The 25,165-nt window shown below is 41.6% G+C and overlaps 1 protein-coding gene across 2 annotated transcripts in view; it reads left to right on the forward strand.

Moving 5' to 3' along the window:
* The window catches only part of DCTN4 (dynactin subunit 4), a 77,484-nt gene that overhangs the window by 24,558 nt on the left and 27,761 nt on the right, over positions 1 to 25,165 (forward strand). Inside the window, exons 1-3 of one of the 2 annotated variants that reach the window (XM_037508923.2) lie at positions 15,749 to 15,933; positions 18,487 to 18,557; positions 20,612 to 20,790. In XM_037508923.2, the coding sequence (XP_037364820.1) occupies positions 15,799 to 15,933; positions 18,487 to 18,557; positions 20,612 to 20,790 (385 nt within the window). In that variant the 5' untranslated portion in view covers positions 15,749 to 15,798. Of the gene's footprint in view, positions 1 to 15,748; positions 15,934 to 18,486; positions 18,558 to 20,611; positions 20,791 to 25,165 lie in introns of those variants that run through there. The other variant, XM_054694257.1, reaches the window with a different exon arrangement.

The following is a 25,165-nucleotide window of genomic DNA, read 5'->3' on the forward strand; positions in this document are numbered from 1 at the left end:
GACTTCTTTTTGATAACAAAGATGGGAGTATTCCAGGGGGAGGTAGACAAGACTATGTGTCCAGCCTGTAGCTGTTCTTCTACTAACATTCTTGCGGCCTCTAACTTCTCTTTCGGCAGGGGCCACTGTGGTACCCACACAGGTGTGTCAGATTTCCAGGTGATAGCAATGGGCGTGGGTGGAGGCCTAATCACAGCGGCCCCTAGAAAAAGGGTAACCAAGCCCTCACTTATCCCCCGCTTCCCTCGTCACTTCCTGTAGATTAAAAGAGGGAGACCCTTGCTGTTGTTTACCCAAACCTTGTCCGGGCACGTAGCCCTGATTAATCATCATTTGGCCAGCTGGACTATCCGTGACTAATGAAGCCCCCATCTCCACCAGAACATCTCGTCCCCAGAGGTTCATGGGGATTCCAGGGAGGACATAAGGTTGAAATTGCCCACTATGGCCCTCATTGTCCCTCCAGCGGAGCACAGTAGTACTCCTGGAAGGATTTTGGGATATTCCCAGACCCTGCAAGGAGGTGTAAGCGGTAGCCACAGGCCACTGTGAAGGCCAATGCTCCTTGGATATAATGGAAGTGTCTGCCCCAGTATCCAAAAGGCCCTTAAATATTCTGCCATTAATTATCAATTCAATTAGAGGCCTCTTATCTAATGTCAAAGCCAAATTCACAAGAGGGTTGCCTGAAGAGCCAAAACCTTCAGCACCGCGAATTACACAGTTGACTTTTCCATCACTGGCTAGTCTTGGTAATGGTATAATTTGAGCTATTCTGTCACCAGGGGATATAGAGATAACTCCACGAGCAACAGACGCAAGAATCTTAATTTCTCCAGTGTAATCAGTATCAACGAGGCCTGAGATGACCTGAAGGCCTTTAAGGGCACTGGAGCGGCGGCCAATTATTAGTCCCACAATTCCATCGGGGATAGGACCATACTGGCCCATTGGTAAGCATTGCACTCCCATGCTAGCAGTCAGAACAGTGTATGCGGAGACACTCAAATCGAATCCGCCACTTCCTGGGGAGGTGCGGAAGAGGTTAGAGAAAAACTTTGCCTCATTTGGGGATTGCTCTGAACGGCCCCTATAATTGGCTGAGAGGGTCGCCGGGGCTGCGCCCTCCCCCATGAGTTTCCCGGCTGCCCTCCCATAGTGGGGGGGGTGGTCAGCGGATTTCCCTGATAATCTGTCTTAGACCGACACTCGTTCATGGCTACCCTTTCGGCACCGTGAACAAACTCCTGGTTTCTTTTGAGGGTTAGCAGTTCGTGGTGCCGTAGTGCCCCCACTCCACCCCAAAAACGGGCAGGAGGCCTTTATATGCCCTGGCTGACCACAAGCGAAACAGGCATGGTTTCGTGGTCCAGTAACTGGACCACGCAAAGCCTGAGCGATCACCGCACTGGTAACTTGAGCTTCACAAATATCCTTACAAAGTCTCACATAATCATCCAAACTAGCCCGAGATTTCCAGGGTCTAATAGCTTCCTGACACCACTTATTAGCATTTTCAAATGCAAGCTGTTTAACTATCGGTAGGGAGGCATCAGTGTTACCTAGAATTCTGCCAGCTGCAGTCATCAATCTTGCTAGGAACTCTGCATATGGTTCTGTTGACCCTTGAATGACCTTTGTTAATTGAATGTTGGCTCCTCCTCTATCTCCTATTGCCTTCCAGGCTGACCGTCCAGCTGCTGCAACTTGGGCAAATACAGCCGATCTTAATCCTTTTGTCGGTTATTACTATCATATTGCCCTTCTCCTGCTAACATATCCTTGTTTCTAACCAGAAATCCAGCATCAGCATTGAGTTTAGCTGTATGGGTGCAGTTCTCTAAAAATATACCTTTCCATACCAAATAATCCCCTGGGGAAGTCACCGCTCTGACTAGCGCCTTCCAATCATTAGGAGTCGGATTCTTGCCGATCCAGCTATCCAATAAGGTATGCGTAAAAGCGCTCTGGAGGCCATACTGAGTAACTGCCTCCTTTAACGCCTTCAAATCTTTAAAAGCTGTGGAGACATGTACTCTAGTAAGCACCCCTTCAGGATCTGTCCCTTCCACGACTGGGTAAGCATAATTAGGAGCCTGGGAAACCAGGACTCTTTCCTTTCCATCATAGAGCACAGTCTTTCCATTAACAGAAGATCAACCCTGTTGAGTGTTCTAGGAGGTGGCTCAGGAGGTGGCTCCCCAGGTGTTTTCCATCTCCTTTTACGCTTCCCTGGCTTGTAACAACTGAGGCCTTCCTCATTCTGTTCCTCCTCTCCTCCAGACTCATCGGTAGAATAATCTAGGGGAGGGGCTGTTGGTATTTTTTGAGTAGAGGAAGGGGGATTTACTGATGTAGAACTCACAATGGAACTTCTACCTTCTTCCTCCGATTGTTTAGCGGTCCTGATGGCCTCAGTGGCTAACTGAGCGGCAGCAGTGCCACCGGCATTAAGAGCATCTCCCACCACACCCCAGACCATCAAAGAAGTGCCAGGAAGAGACTCAAGGCCATATAATTGCTGATGTAAGACGATATCTCCTTTCACCTTATTCCAGTTGGCACAATCGACCCGATCCTGCTCCAGAAACCACTTACTAGTGATACTAAGGGTCTCTACAAATCCTTTAAGAATTTTTCTACTGAGAGGAACCCCAAACTCTTTTAGGAGAGCTTCCAGGAAAATAACTAACTGCCCCTTGGACATTGAATTGCCCATGATCCCAGCTACCTACCCTTACTTGCCGGCTTACCACAGCTGGTCCTTCAGTGGTTCCTTTGTTCTTTTTCGTGCCTCACGTTGGGTACCACCTGTCCTGACCCGCAGGATTCGTAGGCACGAAAAGAGAAGGGCTGAGGATTGAAATGAGGGGCTTGAGACAACCTGACGCTAGCGGTTGCTTCTTTATTTTTTCTTTACCTTCTCTTACTTTTCCCTGTCTTTCTACCTTCCCTGACCTTCTCTCTGCTCCTCTCGCAGTAACCCCCTGACCTTCTAGTGGTTCTCTTCTAATATCCTGGTAGCTCCTCCCATTGTACCTCCCAGTCTCATTTGATTAACAGGAAAAACCTGTGGTTTCTCAGAATGCGAAACGGTAAAGCAAAACTTAATTGATGGCACGTGTTGCGCAACACTGCGCATGCTCCGGACACTAACCTCACATCTTAAAGAACTAGAAAAAGAACAACAAAAAAAACCTAAAGCCAGTAGAAGAAAGGAAATAATAAAAATCAAAGCAGAAATAAATGAATTAGAAATTAAAAAAACAATCCAAAAGATCAATGAAACCAAAAGTTGGTTCTTTGAAAAAATAAACAAAATAGACAAACCTCTAGCAAGGCTCACAAAGAAAAAACAGGAGAAAGCACATATAAATAGGATTATAAATGAAAGAGTAGAAATCAAAAGAATAATAAGAGATTACTATGAACACTTATACACAAACAAATTCAACAGCCTAGAAGAGACGGACAAATTCCTAGAATGATATAATCATCCAAAGCTGGACAAAGAAGAAATAGAACAACTAAACAGACCAATTACAAGCAGTGAAATTGAAGCAGTAACCAAAGCACTCCCCAAAAACAAAAGCCCAGGCCCAGACAGCTTCACAAATGAATTCTACCAAATATTCAGCAGTGAATTAGTGCCTATCCTACACAAATGCTTTCAAAAAATTGAAAAAGAAGGAATACTACCAAATATGTTCTATGGAGCCAACATTACACTAATACCAAAACCCAACAAAGACAGCACAAAAAAAGAAAATTACAGGCCAATCTCCCTAATGAACACTGATGCAAAAATCCTCAACAAAATACTTGCCAACAGAATCCAACAACACATCCATAAGATAATTCACCACGACCAAGTAGGATTTATTCCAGGGACACAAGGATGGTTCAACATCCAAAAATCAATCAATGTAATCCAACATATCAACAAAAAGGAATATAAAAACCAAATGATAATATCCATAGATGCTGAGAAAGCATTCAACAAAGTACAACACACATTTATGATAAAAGCCCTTGAAATTCTCGGGATACAAGGAACATACCTCAACATCATAAAGGCCATCTATGACAAGCCCACAGCCAGTATCATTCTCAATGGTGAAAAGCTGAAAGCATTCCCATTAAGATCTGGAACAAGACAAGGATGTCCACTCTCACCACTGCTTTTCAACATAATTCTGGAAGTTCTAGCCAGAATAATAAGACAAGAGAAAGACATACAAGGAATCCAAATAGGCAAGGAAGAAGTCAAACTATCACTATTTGCAGATGATATGATAATATACATAGAGAACCCCAAAAACTCCACAGAAAAACTAATTAAACTAATCAGTTTAGTAAAGTGGCAGGATACAAAATCAACAAACATCAAATTAAAGAGCTTCTGCACAGCAAAAGAGACAATAACCAAAACAAAGAGAAACCCCACCGACTGGGAGAAAATTTTTGCACACAACACTAACGATACAGGACTGATCACAAAAATCTACAAAGAGCTGATGAGACACAACAAAAATAAAGAAAATAAGCCAGTCCAAAAATGGGCAGAAGAGCTAAAAAGAAACTTCTCATAGAGGAAATACAAATGGCCACCAGGCATATGAAAAAATGTTCAACATCACTTGCAATCAGGGAGATGCAAATCAAAACTACAATGAGATACCATCTTACACCAGTGAGAATGGCACATATTAAAAGAACTAGCAATAACAAATGTTAGTGAGAATGTGGAGAAAAAGGAACTCTCCTGCACTGCTGATGGGAATGCAAACTGGTCCAATCACTATGGAGAGCTGTGTGGAGATTCCTCAACCTACTAAAGATAGAGCTTCTATATGATCCAGCAATTCCACTCCTAGTTATTTCCCCAAAGGACACAGAAACATTAATTCAAAAGGGCACCTGCATGCCTATGTTTATAGCAACACTATTTACAATAGCTAAGCTTTGGAAACAACCCAAATGCCCAAAAATAGATGACTGGATCAAGAAGATGTGGTACATATACACCATGGAATATTACTCAGCATTCAAAAAAGATAAACACATGCAATTTGCAGCAACGTGGATGGAGCTGGAAGGGATCATGCTCAATGAAATAAGTCAGAAAGAAAAAGAAAAATACCGGATGATCTCACTCATAGCAGGAATCTAGAAAACCTAAATATGGACCAGGATAAAGAGTAACTATAGGAAAGAAAAAAAAAATCAAAATCAACAAACAACTATGAACCAGAAACACTCTTGGTGGGGGGTGGGTGGAAAGGAGGGATTGGGGTCAAAATCGGGGTTGCAATTGCATGGGGAATATAAAAATAAAAATTAAATTAAAAAAAAGAAAAGAGGGCCTCCCCAATGGCGCAGCGGTTGAGCGCTGGGTTGCGAAGCTGCCCGCAGCCTCTGCAGTGCGGATTCGATCCCCAGCTGCTCCCCGGCCACCGGAGGAGGGTCCCGCATGGCGCGCAGACCTCTTCTGCCGCCCGCTGCTCCCCTCAGCAGTGTACTTCGGTCCTTCTGCCTGTAAAAAGCATTTTACCATATTCAACAATCATTACAAACACTCTTGACAAATTAAGGACAGAAGAAAACATACCTCAAATACTAAAGGCCATATATGAAGTATCCACAGTTAACATCATAATCATTGAAGGGAAAGTAGAAACTTTCCTTCTAAGATCCAGTACTGGATAAGGATGCCTACTCTTTATTTTCTATTCAACATGGTACTGGCAAAAGCCCTACCAGAGGGCCTCCCCGGTGGCGCAGTGGTTGAGCGCTGGGTTGTGAAGCTGCCGGCGGCCTCTGCGGCGCCGGTTGGATCCCCGGCTACTCCCCGGCAACCGGAGGAGGGTCCCACATGGCCTGCAGACCTCTCCTGCCGCCCGCTGCTCCCCTCAGCAGTGTACTTCGGTCCTTCTGCCTGCTCTGCTCCCTGCTCTGGCTCTGGTGAATTCTCTCACCCTCCCGTGCTTCTGACTATACCCAGTGCTTGCATAACAGAGTACCTAGACAAGAAAAATTAATGAAAGTCATCCAAATCAGAAGTGACGTTATCATAAATGTAAAAATTGCTACCAAAAACGCTTTTGAACTAATGAATAAATTCAGTGACATTACTGTATACAAAATCAACATAAAAAATCAGTGGTTCTATACACTTAAAAACAGCTATCTGAAAAAGAAAATTAAAAGAATAATCCCACTTACAATAGCACCAAAAGAATAAAATACTTAGGAATAAACCTAACCAGATATATGAAAGACTTGTATGCTGAAAAATTTATAAAACATCAATGAGGAAATTAAAGAAAACACAGATAAATGAAAGAAGTTCCATATTTTTTGATTGGAAGAATTAATATTGTTAAAGTGGTCATACTACCCAAAGTGATTTACAGGTTCAATGCAATCCCTACCAAAACTCCCAATGGCATTCTCTACAAAAAATGGAAAATAATCCTAAATTTCATGTGGAAACACAAAAATCCCTCAATAGGTAAAGCAATCTTAAGCAAAAAGAACAAAGCTGGTGGCATCACACCTCCTGATTTTATAAGCTACAGCAAGTAAAACAGTTTGGTATGGCATAAAAGTAAATATATAGAACAATGGAACAGAACAGAGAGCCCAAAAATAAATCCATGTATCAACAGTTCCCTGATCTTCAACAAGGATGCCAAGAACACACAAATGAAAAAGGATAATCTCCTCAATACATGTTGCTGGAGAAATTGAATGTCCTCAGGTGAAGGAATGAAAGTGAACCCTTTTTTCCCCACCAGATCTTAAAAATCAACTCAAAATGAATTAACAACTTAAAGGTAAGAATTCAAACAGTAGAACAGTCAGAAGAAAACGTACATGGAAATTTTGACATTGGTCTGGGCAATGATTTCTTGGATATGACCCCAAAAGTACAAGCAACAAAAGCAAAAATAGACAAGAATGTATCAAACTAAAAACCACCTGAATAGCAAAGGAAACAATCACAGAGTAAACAAGTGATCTTTTCTATGGGAGGGAATGTTTGGAAATAATATATTTGAGAAGTTAATATCCAAAATATGTAAGTTAATATCTAAAACATAACCACTCAAGAGAAATAAACATCCCAATTAAAAATTAACAAGGGACCTGGACAGGTATTTCTCAAAAGAAAACATTCAAGTGGTCACAAAGTATATGAAAATGTGCTCAACCTAATTATCAGGGAAATGTAATCAAAATCACAATGAGAGATCAACTCAAACCTGTTAGGTATTATAGGAAAGACAAAAGATAACAAGTGTTGGTGAGGATGTGGAGAAAAGAGAACCCTTGTGCAGTGTTGGGGGAATGTAATCTGGTATAGCCACTATGGAAAATAGAATGAAGTTTCCACAAAGAAAATAGAATGAAGGTTCTATTTTCTATGGAAAATAGAATGAAGGTTCCACAAAGAATTAAAAATAGAAATACCTTATGATGATAAAATCCAACTTGGGGTATTTATACAAAGAAAATTAAATCAGGATCTTGAAGAAATAGCTGCATTCCCATGATCATTTCAGCATTATTCACAACAGCAATATATAGAAACAACCTGTTGAGAGATGGATAGGTAAAATGTTATAGTATGTGTGCACATACATCCACACTGGATTATTGTTCAGTCTTAGAAAGGAAATCCTCCATGTGCAACAAAGTGGATGAACCTAGAAGACAATGAACAAAGTGAAATAAGCCATACCCAGAAAGAATACATGTCTCACATATGAGAGCTAAAATTGGAAAACCCCACTGTGAGAAGCACCTGTGGCACAAGCCACATCTTTCAGTGCCTCTGTGTAGTACCAGGAAGGGCACAAAGCAGGTAATCTATGATCTGAGCAGACCAGACCAGGTAAAGGAGGAGTCCTGGAGCCTTCAGTGGGTTTCTCAGGCTTTTATTGAGCTTTACAAGTAGTGTGGCAAACAGGTACATGGCAGGCAGGGGTGGCAGGGGGCTAGGAGGCCCGGAGGCCTCCACGTCCCCAGCAAGTCTTCACTCTGGGCTTCTCTGGCTTCTTTCTCCCCTTCCCTCTCCTGCCTCTTCTCTCTTGCTTGTTTCTCTTGGTGACTATCTCAATATTCCTCCCATGGCCCACAGAAGTAAATAAGACAGCTTGCAACAATGTAACAACTGCAGGTGCCTCATTAGGCAGAGCAATCCTAATGGTGGGAGGCCAGAAAAGCCTGAAAACCATTTACCCTACAATCTACCCCCTCAGCGTTTTCTGCCATACAATCTGTATACAAGTTTCCTTTAACAAGCATAAACACTGCAGCCATAGCCCACAAAAAAAAAAAAATACAACTGAATAGTGAAATAATACAGCAGAACACAAAAGATGATTATTGGCACCAGCAGATGATCCATCACTTCTGCTGCTGAAGGCAATGCTCATTCGAGGGAGGGGAACCACTCAGGCATCTGCTGTCACACACCAGGAGCCGTTAGGCTTCCTGGCCTTCTCTGGCTGTAGTCTCGGCCACAAGCCACACACCACATCCACCCCCAGGATGCACTCACTTTTGGATTGGCGATTCTGTACTCTTTGGGGGTGATTGCCCAATCCTCAGGGTTTTCTGTCTGTGGTCACTCCAACACTCGACTTTCATAGCCACCAATGCGACATGCAGACCCCTGCACCCAGGCCAACCCATTGCACAAGCACATGGGTCGGGGATCCGTTGGTACAAGCTCCACATGCGGCCTTTCTTGGGTCCCCTCTTTGGCTGTGGGCTCCACTGCAAGCCACGTTCCCCACCCATCCCCCAAAGACGGGTTCCTCAGCTCCTCACCTTACTCAACAGTGAGCAGGGCATCACCCACAGGTGATTTTAAGAGACTCACTGGCCTTCTTCAACATACTTAGGCTGTTTAACAGGAGCTCAGGGCTTCCCAATATCAGCAACAGCTTTTGCCTTTTTAAGTTGGCTTTTTCCTCTGCCTGGCTGCTGGACAGTACACAGGCTGCTTTTGGGCATCAAGGCCCACTGGCCACCCCAAGATTCCCATCTCCTGGGATGTACAAACAATACCATAATTCCCCAGGGTCGCCAAAATATAACATTACCCTGCCAAAGATCCTCCGCATTCTGGCAGGATTGTCAGCCCAAGTCCATCAATCTTTTCTTGCACAGCACTGGGTGAGTTCCAAATCGTGGTCCTTTCTTTCCCGAAGATTCTGCTGCCACAGGGGTTGCGGGCCGTCTCCTCCTTCACTTGAGGTCTTGTCCTACAGTTCCTGGACCTTGCCCACCTTCTATGCTCCTGCAGCATCTTCAGCTGTTTCCGCAACTTCTGGACTTTGGTCACTACCTGTGCTGCCGTGGCACATCTAGCATTATCACAGGCAAAAACAGTCTGCGCCTCAATCCCTCCTGAGGTCTTCGGAGGGCTCCATACCCGTCTGCTTCAAATTATCTTGCCGACTGTAGGGGCAGGAAGGCCACTGAGCAGGTTTTCTGATCCAGCAGCCCCTCCCCCACATATCTTGGAGCCCTCAGCGGCTTTCTCAGGCTTCTATTGAGATTTACATGCATTGCAGCAACCAGGTACATGGCACTCAGGGGTGCCAGGGGCCAGAATGCAGGCAGGACTCCCCCCCCCCAACCTCCCACCCCCTTCCCCACCCCCCACCCCCGCTGCCCCCACTCCCCACCCCCACCCTCCCCCACACCTGACATCATCAGCTACCACCAACCAGCCTCTGGTGATTTCTGCAGTTCAGTGTGATAGGGGCGGAGACATGCCTAGCAGTGGCCAAACCCACAGTAGTGAAGTCCTGAAGGCAATGGGGAGATGGAATAACATGATGAGTGGCTGGAGTAGTCCTAAGGGAAATGCTACACCACAGAAACAGAACAAATCACTAGGACCTAAGCAAAAGACATGGAAGATACACTTCTCCTATCAGACATAGGATTCAAGCTTGAATCATAAAGAAATTCAAATAAATCATAGAACATGAAGGAAAGAGGATTGAGGATATACAGGAAAATACAGAAAAACAAATGACTGTCCTAAGAAACAAATCATTGCACAGAATATTGAAAATGATACCCTAACAAGGGAAAAAGGTGTTTCATGAAGAGAAATAAAGAGGCGATGAAAAATACCATATAGAGATATGGAAGTAGAATAAACCAAATGGAAGAGTGATTCACTGAACTTGAAGATACAAATTTACAAAGATGAAAGAAGAAAAAAGAAAAATGAAGTAAAAAGAAACAACATTTTCTGGGGGCCTCCCTAGTGGCCTAGGGGTTTAGTCTCAGCCCAGTCACCATGACAGCTCACCACAATGGCCTGAGTTCAATACCCAGCTAAGGAACTAATCCACATATGGCACAGCAGACCTTTCCTGTCTCACCCACTGACCCCTTAGCACTGTATTTCAGTAAATCTGCCTGTTCTGCTCCCCACTCTGACTTGTGAATCCTTTCAGCCCCTCCCCCACATATCTGGCCTATACCCAGTTCTACGCAAAAATAAATATATAAAAAATAAATAAAATCTTTTAAAAAGAAGAAGAAACACTTTCTGAACTATCCAACATCACAAGGAAAGAAAATATAAAAATAATGGGTTTCCCAGAAGGGGGAGAGAGATGAAAAGAAACAGAGAACATATTTAAATAAATAACAGAAGAAAATGCCCCAAATCTGTAAAAGGATATACACAATTCTAAGGAGCTAAAAGAAAACTGGGGCAAGAAAAATGTTAGCAACACCAAAACATATAGAGGTGAAATTCTAAGTGTTAAAGACAAAGAAAGAATATTGTTGAAACTGGTGCCACAGGGGCAGGAAGATGGGATACAAGGATAGGCCGAAATGGCTACCAAGGTCTAAGACAAAAGAGTCACTGAAAAGCTGTCTCACCCACGTGCACAATTGCAAGAGACCTCAAGCTCTGGGAAGAACAACTATGGGGTTTACTTTACAAACTGAGGAAACAAAGAGCTTCGTGTAGACACAAGTGACCCGCTATCTCACCCAGATAGTGTTCACCATAAGTACAAGCAGAGTACCAGTCACCTGTCACCAGGACAGCTCTGGCCAGTACTCATGATGACTACTGGTCCTCCTGAGGCAGCGTCTGAGACACAAACAGCTCTTTGTGACACCAGGCCCAGAGTCTTTGGTGCTCCTTTCAGGCAATGTCTTTGGCTTCGCTTCCCTCCTCAGAGATTGGCTATTGGATGCCAGCTTCTGCTCCTTCTTCTTTCCTCTTTCTTCAGAGGTCAGGAACAGAGTCTGGAGGCTGGTACAGAGAGTCTCTTACCAGCTCCCTCCAGCCCTGAGTTATATCCTCTTTCAAGATGTCACCCTCACAAGTCTGACTGGAACTTTTTTTGACTCCTCTGGCTGATTGGACCATTTAACACCAATCAGCTCATAGTTTTCATCTGATTGGTCAATTCTATGATCCAGGAATTAAGGGCAGTTGTTGGACTCTGAGGCGTAAACAACTGCCACAACTGACTTATGGTGTAGCAACAGGTGACTGAGGTGACTGGGTTTGAGGTGACTGGATTTGAGGTGACTGGGTTTTGGTAAGACTGTGATTGGTGAGGGAGAAGCAGATAGCCTACAAAAGAACCCAGATCAGGCTAATGTTGGACTTCTAAGAAGAAACCCTGCAGACCAGGAGAGACAGGAAAGACATTTTCAAAAAACTTAAAGATAAAAACTTCCAACCAAGAATACTATATCCTTTAGACTCTCCTTTAGCTATGCAGGAGAAATAAAGGCCTTCTCAGACTAAGAAAAACTGAAGGAGTTTGCAAAAACTAGACACCTTCCCCACCCCAGAAGTAATGAAAGGAAGTATAGTATCTAAATGAGAAACACACTAATAGAACTGAAAAAGAAAATAGATACAACCAGAAAACTGCAGACAAAATGACAGAAACAGACTTTCATATAATCACTGTAAATCTTAATGGGCTAAACTCACCAATTAAAAGACAGAGTCTCTGGTTGGATTATGAAGCAGAATCCAAACTTCTGCTGTCTCCAGGAGATGCACCCGAGTTCCAAAAGTAAACAAAGTCTCAAGGTAAAGGGTTGTGAAACAAAGCAATAAGTGAACAAGACCTAAAGAAAGTCAGAAACAGCTATACTTATATCACACAAAATAAATATCCAGCTTAAAAAAAAAAAAAGAGAGCAGAAGCCAGGGATGGACACTACATAGTGATTAAGAGAAAAATACATGAGGAGGACATACACATATCAACATGTACTAATCAAACAAAGGAGGACCAAATTTCATTAGATAACTACTATTAACTAAGAAAACAAACATTGGAAAAAACACATTTGTGGTAGGAGACTTCAACAACCCACCCTCACCAGTGAACAAATCAATGAGACAAAAAATAAATGGGAACTTAATAATGTTAAAGAATTAACACATATGGACCTAATAGAAATTTATAGGACCCTGCAGTCCAAACAAACAAAATATGCATTTTTTTCACCTACACATGCGACAGTTTCCAGGATTGACACACAGTGAAGCACAAAACAAATACTGACAAATAGCAACAAATTCATGAAGATTGAAATAATACCAAGAATCTTCTCGGAACATAAGTATCAGACCAGAAATCAACCACAAAAAGAAAGCATGATTGTATGCTATGCCACTATATGTACCATATGTACATATGTACCATACATACATGTAATGTAATCTTTCTCCTATTTTAGTTATCAGATGATTTCTCCATTTTAGGTACTATAAACAATGTGCAAGTGAATATTTTTACAGAGAGTCTTTGCTTATTTAATAGATTTACTCTGGGTTTCATTTGATAAGTACTATGCTAGGCTCTGGGTTAACAATGGTAAGCTGAAACTTGCTCCATTCTCAAGATTTCTTCAGCTGAGATTGGGAGAAAAGAGTTAATATTTATCACAGATGTTTTATAATGAAAAAGGCATTAAGGGAAATTGACCTATCGGGGAATGGTGGCCAGAGGCAAGAATAGAAATTAGGAGAAAGGCACATTCCAAGACAAGGATAAGCCTTTCCAAAGGACCTGAAACCACAGAAACTCTAGCACATTTGAGAGATCCCACTAGTTTGCGTCAGTGAAGAATGCAGGCCCATGGTAATCATGGAGGACAGTGACTTGTCAGGTGAGTAGACATTGCCGAGGTAGAAAATCCAAAAATGTGTACTAGGAGCAGAAGCAGTAGTTCTGTTGGACCAGAATCTGAGGTATGAGCAAGAGAAATAGAATCAGAAATTAGCTTAAATATGGGACCCTGGAATTTGACCTTGACTTTGGCATTTGAGAGCCATCTGAAGACCAGAGCAGCTCAATCACCATTAAGAACTTAAGCAAGTGCCCCTCAGCGGTGTATTTCAGTCAGTCTGCCTGTTCTGTTCCCTGTTCTGTCTCTGGTGAGTCCTCTCACCCTCCTGCACATCTGGCCTGTGCCCTGGTTCTTATATAAATAAATAAATAAATAAGTCTTTAAAAAAAAATAAATCTTAAAAAAAAAGAACTTAAGCAAGTGCAAGCTGAACTGAACAAGACTGGAGACTGGGAGACCAGTTTGACCAATTATTTTATTCACACTAGTAAGGGATGTGGTTGAACCTGAAATTGAGTAGCACTGAGGATGCAGAGGTACCTGAATCTTCAGAGCAAGAGAATGTAGAAGTAAAAGATAGAAAGTAATAGCTATTGAGAGATTAATAGTAGTGGGTACAAGTGCTGACCTAATGTATTGATTGGTCAGATTTAAATTATTTTCCTAAATAGAAACTTTCAAACTTGTTTGTGGGAAGGGAAAATAAAAAATATTGATCATGTAAGTTAAAAAAAAACAAACTTGAAAACTGACTATAGATCTGAGGTATCCAGGAGGGGTAAAGAAGGGGACGAAAGGACAAGGGGTGAAAATGGGGAAGCAGGGAGAGAGGAGCACAATGTATTGCGATGGAGGACTATGGGTGCTTTGTTGGTGGGAGAGCTATGGTGACTACACCTGAGGGGGAAAATCCTAAACTGTCAAAAAATTAACAAGGATGTAAAACAATGGTACTCATTAAAGTAAATAAAATAGGCAAACTTATAGAAGCAGGAAGAATAATGGTTACCAATTATGGGGGTGGGGTAGTGGGGGCAGGAAACCAAGAAATCTTGGGTTAAAGGGTGGAAACTTTCAGTTATGGGAGATGAATAAGTTCTGACGATCTACTATACAACAATGTGACTATAGTTAACAATACTGCATAATATACTTAAAATTTGCTACGTAGGTAGATCTTAAGTCTTCTTATTACAAAGTAAAGAAAGGACAAAAGGGAGGAAGGAAAGGAAGAGGAAAAGGTAACTGTATGAGGTGACAGATATGTTAGTTGGCTTGATTGTGTTGATTATTTCACAATGTATAGCAAATCATCAAGGTGTGCACCTTAATGATAAATAATTTTAATTGTCAATTAAACCTTAAACAATTAGTAAAACAAGGAAAACGCTGATGGCAGTATGCATAGAGGTAATGTTTGCATATTGACTATCCACAATACAGGCATATCTCTAATTTTAAGTATTGGAAACCTGGAAATGAAGAAGATATGGCCTCTTTGTGGGGCTTCCCTGGTGGGCAAGGGGTTAAGCACAGCACTGTGAAGCAACCTGCAGCCTCTGCAGAACCAGTTCCATTCCCACTGGCCAGGGAGCTACCCGCATGGCACAGCAGACCTCTCCTGTCTCTCCTGCTGCTTCCATCAGCAGTGTATTTCAGTCGTTCTGCCTGTTCTGTTCCCCACTCTGTCTCTGGTGAATCCTGTCACCCCCTGCACCTCTGGCCTGTACCCCAGTTCTTGTATGCATAAATAAATCTTTTTTAAAAATTTTAAAAAGAGGGCCTCCCTGGTGGCTCCGCACTGTGACGCTGTCCGCAGCCTCTGCAGCGCGGGTTCGGTCCCCGCTGGCCGGTGAGACTCCCACATGGCGTGGCAGACCACTCCAGTTCGCCCACTACTCCCCTCAGCGGTGTATTTCTTCAGTCTGCCTGTTCTGTTCCCGGCTCTGTCTCTGGTGAATCCGCTCACCCTCCCGGCATCTGGCCTGTACCCCGGTTCTTGTATAAAAATAAATAAATCTTTAAAAAAAATTTTAAAAAAGATATGTCCTCTTTGTGGAGCAACTCAGTCTTAAGACACTTGCAAGGAGGTAATTTCTGTTCAAGTTGTGCACCATAGGTGGCAAGGCTGTCCGAAGAACATGCTAGCGTGACTCAGCTTTCTAATTCCCATGGAACTCTGTCCCTGGGGAGATAAATAATAATATAATAATAATAAAAGCAGTTAACTAATACAAGAAAAGTCAATGCTCCATGCATGCAATGTGGTATCTACTCTCGTTATATCTGCCTAGAAGGTGGGAGCGGAGAACCTATGTTAAGAAAGCAAGAGCAGCCTTCCTTTCTACAAAAAGCAAAGGGGAGGACTACGTCTTTGGATTTTATGTGTGATTCCCGGACCTAACGACAGAAGTCTGCGCTCGGCCCCAGCCGTGAACACGCAGTAAGGTGCAGGGGGGGGTAGGGGACGCGACACCATCACCGAGGAGAAACTGTAATCCTGCTGCGCACGCGCACTGCGATTTTCGCCGGTCGGAACGCTCAACACACGGGCTACGTTAAAAGACGTAGAGAGGACGGCGAGGGTGGCGCCGCCCTGGTCATGTGACAGACGTGAGCGTCGTTGGCTCCTCCTCCTCCAAGATGGCGTCCTTGCTGCAATCGGAGCGGGTTCTCTATCTGGTCCAGGGAGAAAAGAAGGTTCGGGCCCCGCTCTCGCAGCTTTACTTCTGCCGCTACTGTAAAGAGCTGCGGTCGCTGGAATGTGTGTCTCACGAGGTAACGCAGCCGGCCCATGAGTCGTGGGGGTGGGGTGGGAGAGGCGTTCAACCGAGTCACCGGGGCGGCGGGGAAGTTCCGCCGGTTGGAGGCGGGTGGTTATTTTCCTAATTGCTGATTGGCTCTGTCTTCGTCACTCACATCTAACCTGCGATTTAATTTGTTTGTAATTTGTTACTTGGGAAGGAGGTGCGGCCTTGGGTGGGGCTGAACGAATCTTCTGGTTGTAGAGCGCCCCCTGATTGGGCAGAACTGGGTTTAGTGACCTGGCTGTGGCCTGGGGGAGGGTTGCTAATTGGGTAGGTGGGAAAGAAAGGGTTGTAGGGTTGCTTAGTTCTGGCCACTTGCGGGGCGCGGGGGCTGGGGGGTGCTGGGAAGACAGGGGTTTTCATTCTTGCCCCTCCCATCCTGGAAGTTCTGCCCCTATGGCCAGAAACTGGGCCCTCATCAGACTGCCTTGTTTTGTTTCTTGGCCGAGGCCTGTAGCAAGAAAGAGAATGGGATGGGGTGAACTGAATGAAACGCGCTTAGAATAGGGTCTGTAAGAAGCTTAACCTGTTATATTCACGGCAATTCTGAAGGTACAGCCACTTCCTTCACAGGCACAAGTGGGCGTTAGCCACTGGATTGCTGACACTGCAAAATCCCGCCCCCCCCCAAAAAAAAAAATCACCAAATAACAAAATCCCAAAACTTTTGCAGTCCTTGGCATAGCTTGTTGTTTAAACAGTAAACTTTTGAAATTAAAAAACAAGTTAAGACATAAATCCTGCTAGATGGAAAAGCTGATAGTAATAATAGATACCGTTTATTCAGTACTTTATGTTATATGCTCTACCTAATTTATAATATTCCTATAAATCAATGGAGTAGATACCTTTTTTAAAAAAAATCATTTTACAGATTAAAAAGCAGACATAATGTTTGTCCTAAGTCATACAACCAGAAATTTGGGGGTGGGAGGGACAACCAAGATTAGAAACCGAGCAGCGTAACTCCTACAGCTTCATTGAAGATACCTGGATTGTTAAAAATGCATATGAAACCATGTCCTATACTATAGGACTTTTTTTACCATAGGCTACATAACACATTGATAATAGTAATAACCCTATTGGAGACTTTTTATAATACTGAGAATAGTAAAACAGTTAAGTAATAAAAGATTCTTGTATTATTTTGATTTTTCTTATATTTTCCCCCAATATCCTTTCCTCCCTCCCTTTCTTCTTACCTCTCTCACCTTGGCAGGTCCTTTCTCTTTTAGAGTCTCCCTTGTTCCATCTCCACCCCAGAACTTACTAAATTAGATTCCCATTTGGTGGTGGTGAGGGAGCTCAGTCTCCATGATCTCTTCAGCTAGGATGTTTCATCTGTGACTATATCTTTTACAGAGCAGTGTATGCCTGTGAATTGGAGGCCATTAGGGCTTGGGGAAAGATGAGGCTAGTGAGGGCTAAAACTAATTAGAAAGTTCCACGGAGAACCTGGAATTGGAGCTGCACATGAAGGGTCAAGCATAATCTGGAAAGAAGGGAAGAAGGAATGAATTATATTTTGCCTTTTATGAAAAGTCAGTGCAAATATTAGTTAACAATACTGTATTTTATGTTTCTGATTATTATTTGAGCAGCAACTTTGGTTGTTTTTTCAAAGAAGGTTCCTGTTTATACAAATGATGAAAAAGAAGCCTATTTCTGTTATAGTACTTATGCTCAAGTCAGTCCGTCTTTCTGTCTAGAGTGGACTAGAGGTCTAGAACTGTTAAGAAAGTTTCACTTACATTAAAGTAAATAATTAAAATATAAAATAAAATTAAAAATAATTATTCAGGCCTTAAAAATAATGAATTAAATTTTGTACTATCTAGTTAAATACAGTAAGATTCTACCTTGCCAACCTAATTATCATTTAAAAATCTTGTTGGTTGACTGTAGCTGAATTTGAAAATTTATATTGTTAATTTATACTGTTCTTCAGTGAGCCTGTTACCTTAGTAATGAGAAAGCTTTTAGTCTCCCTTACAATTTACATGTGGTAAAGTTATTACTGTCCACGAATGCTAAGCTAGATTACAGGTTTATAAACTGAGTTATCAACCTGTTCATAGATTATAATAGTTTTTCTTTTACAAAGATAACTTAGCCATCTAATACATAAAACCCTGATGAACGAGAACAGGAAAGACCAGAAAGGAAAAACAAGGGTTTCAGAAAAACTGAATAATAAGAAAAACAGGTGACTTGAGGAATAAACCTCAAGTTCAGGTTCTTTGGCAGTCATTGTTTTTTGTCAATTGCAGTATTTTTTTTTTTTTGAAACATTTTGAAAAGACAAAGAAAAAAGAGGCCTCTGCATAGTAGCAGGTGGGTAGGAGAGCTGCCACTCCTGTATTGCAAAGGGAAAAGGTTTGTGAAAAGAAACACCTACATAGTCACAAACAGGCAAGAGAGCTGCAGTCACAGTGCATTTTAACTTTTAGTATTTAGCATAGGCATATATACAAGCTAAACTGAGTTTCTTTACTCCTGGTTTTTTGATTTATTTTTCTAGGTGGACTCCCATTATTGTCCCAGTTGCTTAGAAAATATGCCATCGGCTGAAGCCAAACTAAAAAAGAATAGGTAAGACTGAGATCCATTTGTTTTTCTATTTTCCCTAACTATTTTTAATTACTTGGTTTAAAAAATACATAGAATTAACTCTTTTGATGAGCTGTTTTTCATTTTTTTGGCATTACCTTTACCAAAAATGAAATGTCCTTTGATTTTCTTTAAATAAGCTATTTTATAATAGTTTCATATTTAAGAATTATTGTGAAGATGGTAGAATTTCAATTTACCCTATAGTCTCCATTATCAACATTTTACATAGTATGGCATATTTATCTTAATAAATAGTGTTGCTACATTATTATTAAATAAACCCATTTTATTCAGATTGCTTCAGTTTTTCCTAATCTTTTTCTGTTCCAGGATCTTATATTTAATAGGCATATCTCCTTCCATTCTTTTTGCTTTGATATTTTCTTAAACTTTCCTTGGTTTTGATGACCTTAAGAGTTTTGAGGAGACTAGTCAGATATTTTGTAGAATGTGTGTCAGTTGGAATTTGTCTGATGTTTTTTCTCATCAGCTGGGGAATGAGTTTTGGGAGGAGGACCACAAAAGTAAAGTGCATTTCTCATCTCATTATATGAAGGATGCATACTATCATCAACTTATCATTGTTGATATTAATCTTGACTACCTGGCTTGAACCTTGATTACCAGAGTTTAATGTTTGTCAGGAATCTCCACTGTAAAGTTACTACCCTCTGCTCTCCCCCGCCCCCCACCCCATTTCCACAGTTTATGTACTCTTTGAAAGGAAAATCACTGTCAGTCACAGCCCACACTTAAATATGAGGAGTTATGCTCGCCCTCCTCAGGGCTAACTACATCAATTTGGAATTCTTTAGCATGGAAATTTTTTTCTTCTTTCCCTTATTATTTGCATAAAAAGCAGAATGGGCTTACAAATACTTATTTCATACTTTAGCATGTAATCCAATATTACTTTCATTGTTCCTTCAAATTGTTCCAACTTTGGCTTTTGGCTACTCTTTCAGTGGATTCCTGTATGCCTACATTATACCTCCATCATTGGTGAGGGAGAATTGTTCATTCCTTTGAGTACCACTCTAGGTTCATCCCGTAGGTTTTCTGCCTCAGTCCTAGAGTTAACCCTTTCTCCAAGAAGCCCTGGTTTTATTGGAGAATGGTATTAAAAACCAAGATCTGGGTAGTATAGGCACTCACTGCTCATTTAGCTTGGTGTGAAAGTCATTTTGCAACCAGTCATATCCCTACACCTCCATGGATGTAAACCACTATTACCTGTCTCCTGTTCCAGAGAAATCAGTCCTCATTACCACTGCTTTCTATGCTGTCTGCATATGAATTGTGTCACTTAATCCTCAAAGTATGCATGTGAGGAAGGTATTGTTACTAACTTCATTCAAGGATATTATCCAGGTAACAAAATATTACAGGTAATTGGATTTACGGATAAAACTTCAGACCAAGTCCAGAACTGGACTTAGGTGGCAGGACTTTAAAACGAAACACCTTCAGGGGCACAGAGGCCCCTGAAGCAGAAATATTGGCTGAGCCCCAGAAAGAGTAATGCCTAAAGAGAAAGAAAAACAAAAAAAACCTCGAAAGCCCTGAAGATGCCCTGCCTCTAAACTGCTCAAGTTTGACAGCATTATTTGATACTGTTTCAGCTCTTTGGCACAGCAAACAAGCAGTTATTTTCCAAACCCATTTTCACCACTTATTGTATTGTTTCCACTTAGTTTTCTATTGTATAATTGGTCTGTCATGTATAAGGACTTAAGCGTTTTGTGGTCTGTACAAGCCTAAAGAGACTGAAACAGTTAATTCTTGTCTTTTGACAGTGGTTCCCTCTATGGAATAGGCTCTTAATTCTTCAAGAACTTTAGTGATGATTGCATTTTTAAAAAATAAGTATCATGCTTTTGAAATTTTAAAACAAAATTTGTAAGAGTCAGGAGTACTTTTTTCTTTTTGCTTGAGAGATGTTCCTCCCTTAAATTCCTAATACTTGGAACAATATCTAGCACATAGTAAATACTTGATAATATTTACTGAATGAATGAATGTCTCTATTGTAGATGTGCCAACTGCTTTGACTGTCCTGGATGCATGCACACCCTCTCCACCCGGGCAACAAGTATTTCCACACAGCTTCCTGATGATCCAGCCAAGACCACCATGAAGAAAGCCTATTACCTGGCATGTGGATTTTGTCGTTGGACCTCAAGAGATGTGGGCATGGCAGACAAATCTGTGGGTGAGTGAGATGGAATTCAACATGAGACTTCATGAAATTGGTAATGCTATAATTGCCCACAGATTATTATTTCTGTTACCTGTTGGATGGTAATAGCTAAATTCAGAGTATTTTGTCATTAAATCTTTGATTTCTTGTATTATGATGGGCCATAATATTTTAAAAAACTAGTTTTTCAAATCTGGTACTTTTTTAGAATCAAATACTAATGCTTTTAATAAAAAATAAACATTCCTGTCATGAAAACATACCAAGAACAAAACTAAAAGATAAAAGTGACAAAGAAAATATTTTTTTTATATTTATTTTTTTTTCATCATTGTTCATTTTTAAGCAATATTTGCTTCCCCCCCAACCCCCTCAGGTGTGGTCCTCATAGAGTTTCCTTCACCAGAGCACCTGTACACCATCACCTCAGTCCCATGTGCTCCTCCCTCCCTCTGATCCCTTTCCCTCCTCCTCCACAGCACTATGTCTCTGATTTATAATTGTCTGTTTTTGCTTTGTTGGGCTTTGTACTATTGCTATTTTTTTACACTGATGTCTTATTTGGTTCCCCTATATTCCTGCTATAAGTGAAACCATCCGATATTTTTCTTTTTCCTTCTGGCTTATTTCACTGAGCATAATTCCTTCTAGTTCCATCAGTGTTGCTGCGAATGGCATGAGTTTATCTTTTTTGATTGCTGAATAATGTTCATCGTGTATATATACCACATCTTCTTAATCCAGTCATCTATTTTTGGGCATTTGGGTTGTTTCCAAGTTTTGCCCATTGTAAATAGTGCGGCGATAAACATAGGTGTACAGGTGATCTTTTGAATCAATGTTTTTGTGTCCTTTGGGTAGATCCCTTGGAGTGGAATCGCCAGGTCATATGGTAGCTCCATTTTAGTAGACTGAGGAACCTCTGGACAGTTTCCAAAGTGGTTGGATCAGTTTGCATTCCCACTTGCAATGTAGGAGAGTTCCTTTTTCACCACATCGTCACCAACATTTGTTGTTGCTTGTTTTTTTTTTTGATATGTGCCATTCCTCCTGGTGTAAGGTGGTATCTCAGTGTGGTTTTAATTTGCATTTCCCTGATGATAAGGGATGTGGAACATTTTTTCATATATCTGTTGGCCATTTGCATTTCCTCTTTGGAGAAAAGTTCTCCTGCCCGTTTCTTGACTGGATTGTTTATTTTGTTTTTGTTGACTCGTGTGAGTTCTTTGTATATCTTTGTGATCAGTCCTTTATCAGTTGTCTGGATTGCAAAGATTTTTTCCCAATGGGTGGGGTGTCTGTCTGTTTTCATTAATGTCTCTTTTGCTGTGCAGAAGCTTTTCAGTTTGATGTAATCCCAGGTGTTTATGTTTCCTTGCCTTTCTTTGCTTTGGGTGATGAGTCTTTAAAAATGTTACTGCGTTGTATGTCTTGTAGTGTTTTACCTATATTTTCTTCTATATATTTAATGGTTTCAGGTCTTATGTCCAGTTCTTTAATCCATTTTGAGTTCATTTTTGTGCACAATGAAAGGCAGTGGTTTAGTTTCATTTTTTTGCATGTGGTTGTCCAGTTTTCCCAGCACCATTTATTGAACAAACTTTGTTCCATTGCATATTCTTTGCTCCTTTGTCAAAGATCAGTTGTCCGTATAAGTGTGGTTTTATTTCTGGGCTCTCTATTTGGTTCCATTGGTCTGTGTGTCTGTTTTTGTTCCAATACCAAACTGTTTTAATTATTATGACTTTGTAGTATAGCTTGAAGTTTGGAAGTGTGATACCTCCTTTCTCCTTTGTTTTCATCAGTGGGGCTTTGGCTAGTCGTGGTTTTTTGTGGTTCCAAATGAATTTCATCAGTATTTGTTCTATTTCTTTGAGAATGTCATTGAGATTTTTATTAGAATAGTGTTGAACCTGTATATTGCTTTTGGTAGGATGGACATTTTAATAATGTTGATTCTTCCAATCCATGAGCAGGGGATGTCTTTCCATTTCTTTGTGTTTCTTCTATTTCTTTGAACGGTGTTTTATAATTTTCTTTGTATAGGTCTTTCACCTCTTTTGTTAGGTTTATTCCCAAGTATTTGATTTTTTTTGTTTCAATTATAAAAGGGATGGTTTTCTTGATTTCTTCTTTCGATTGATTGTTTGTGTATAGGAAGGCTACTGATTTTTGAGTGTTGATTTTGTATCCTGCTACTTTACTGAACTGGTTGATTATTTTGAGTAGTTTTTCTGTGGAGTTTTTAGGGTTCTCTATGTTATCATATCGTCTGCACATAGTGATAGTTTTACTTCTTATTTCCCTATTTGGATTCCTTGTATGTCTTTCTCTTGTCTTATTGCCCTGGCTAGGACCTCCAGTATTGTATTGAAGAGCAGTGGTGAGAGAGGACATCCTTGTCTTGTTCCTGATCTTAAAGGAAAGGCCTTCAGCTTTTCGCCATGAGAATAATATTGGCAGTGGGTTTGTCATATATGGCTTTTATCATGTTAAGTTATATTCTTTCTATCCCAAGAATTTCAAGGGCCTTCATCATAAATGGATGTTGGACTTTGTCAAATGCTTTCTCAGCATCTATTGATATGATCATATGGTTTTTATTGTTCTTTTTGTTGATGTGTTGGATTACACTGATGAATTTTCATATGTTGAACCATCCTTGTGCCCATGGAATGAATCCCACTTGATAGTGGTGTATTATCCCTTTGATGCATTGTTGGATTCTGTTGGCAAGGATTTTGTTGAGGATTTTTGCATCAGTGTTCAATAGGGAGATTAGCCTGGGGGGAGGGGAGCACCTCAACACAGGGGCTATTGCTCACGCTGGGTGCTGTGTCTGCCTGGTGTTCACCTGTTGATGTGCCCATGACTGTGTTGATCCCATGCTCTGAATTCTGTGCTCTAGTTCTCAATCTCAGGGTCTCAGATCCAAAACGACGGCTGTTGCCCTGTGCAGTGCCCACTGTTATGGTGTGTCCCAGGCCCAAATCCTGTGCCTAGCTCTCAGTTCCAGAATGGGGTCTTGCTCCAAGCCTTGTTTCCCTTCTTACCCCTGTTTGTGTGGCCCACCCCCTCTCAGAGCCCAAGGGTGGTTTTGGAAACCCTGACTTCCAACTATTAAGAAGTTGATAATTTTGTTCTGATGGCTAGGTGGCACCAGAGGTCTTTCCTAGTATCCTTCCAGAGCTGTGCTTTTTTCCCGTGGGTCTCTGGGGAACTGAAAGGGGGTGTCATGGAATGGCTCCATGGCATCATGGAATGGCTCAATGGGTGATGTGTCTGCCTCGTGCCTTGGGAATCCAACGCCCCGAATTTCGTGCCCCGGGTCTCAGTTCCAAAGCCTTCAGCTCTGGGACATTGGCGGTCGCCCAGTTCATTGTCCTCAGAAATAGCGCCTTTTGCACCCCGCTCCTGTGCCCAAACACCTGGATTTTGATTATTCAGTGAGGGTCATTCACCTCACTGACGGTTCCCAAGTGTCTCCCCATGAACCTAGGGTGCAGGCGCAGGGATCTAGGCAGCCGTGATTTGTGTATGCTTTTCGAGCACGTATGCACTTTGCCACACAAGCTTAACTGCTGGCCTTGGGCTATTTGTAGGTCTCTTCACGGAGTCCTTATCTTCCTCTAATGGCGCAGACGCCATTCTCACACCTCTGTGGAGATTCCCGCACAGTTCTCCACAGTTCCTGTTGGAGGGGTGCAGTGCCTGCAATAGTTCCTTTCCACTCACAGTCCTGCTTGATCTCTAGTTTTCTCGTTTTTTTTTTTTTTCTTTCTGTTGGTCGGCATGTACCAGCTTTGTGGGTGGGCGAGGGTAGTAGGGTTCTGAGCTTTCCTCTCTTTTCGTCCTCTATTATGGCAGCTTTCCTCTTTGGGCAGTTTGCCAGAGTCGCCATTTATCTTCCACGTCCTGGTTTTCGGAGGGACCTGCCACTATTCCTCCCTATTAACTTTTTTTTATGGGAGGACTTACTCGCAGCATTTCCCTGCCGCCATGTTGATCTCCTGTCTCCCAAAGAAAATATTTGGATCATATATCATATGAAAATAAGTAACCTCATAAGCCAATAAGAAAAACCTATTGGAAAAATAGGCAAAGTATGTAAATAGCAGTTCTCAGAAGTGCAAATAAAAATGGTTGGTAACCAAAATGTGCACACTAAAAGGATTAAGTAGGGTTAAAATGATCTGTCTTCACCCCCAAACTCCTCAATAATCTTTACAGATTCCATGAACGACCCTAACCCTTATAAAGTCACAACTCAAGTCCTGCCTATGTGTCCCTCCTCTTAAATTTTATAGCTCCTTTTTTTCTTGTTTCTTTTTTTTTAAATATGTTGCCTCAGGCAACACCACACTGATAAAGAAATGGGAATTGTGGA

Source organism: Talpa occidentalis, unplaced genomic scaffold (genome assembly GCF_014898055.3).
Source record: "Talpa occidentalis isolate TD23 unplaced genomic scaffold, MPIMG_talOcc4v2.1 talOcc4.13, whole genome shotgun sequence".
Lineage (NCBI taxonomy): Eukaryota > Metazoa > Chordata > Mammalia > Eulipotyphla > Talpidae > Talpa > Talpa occidentalis.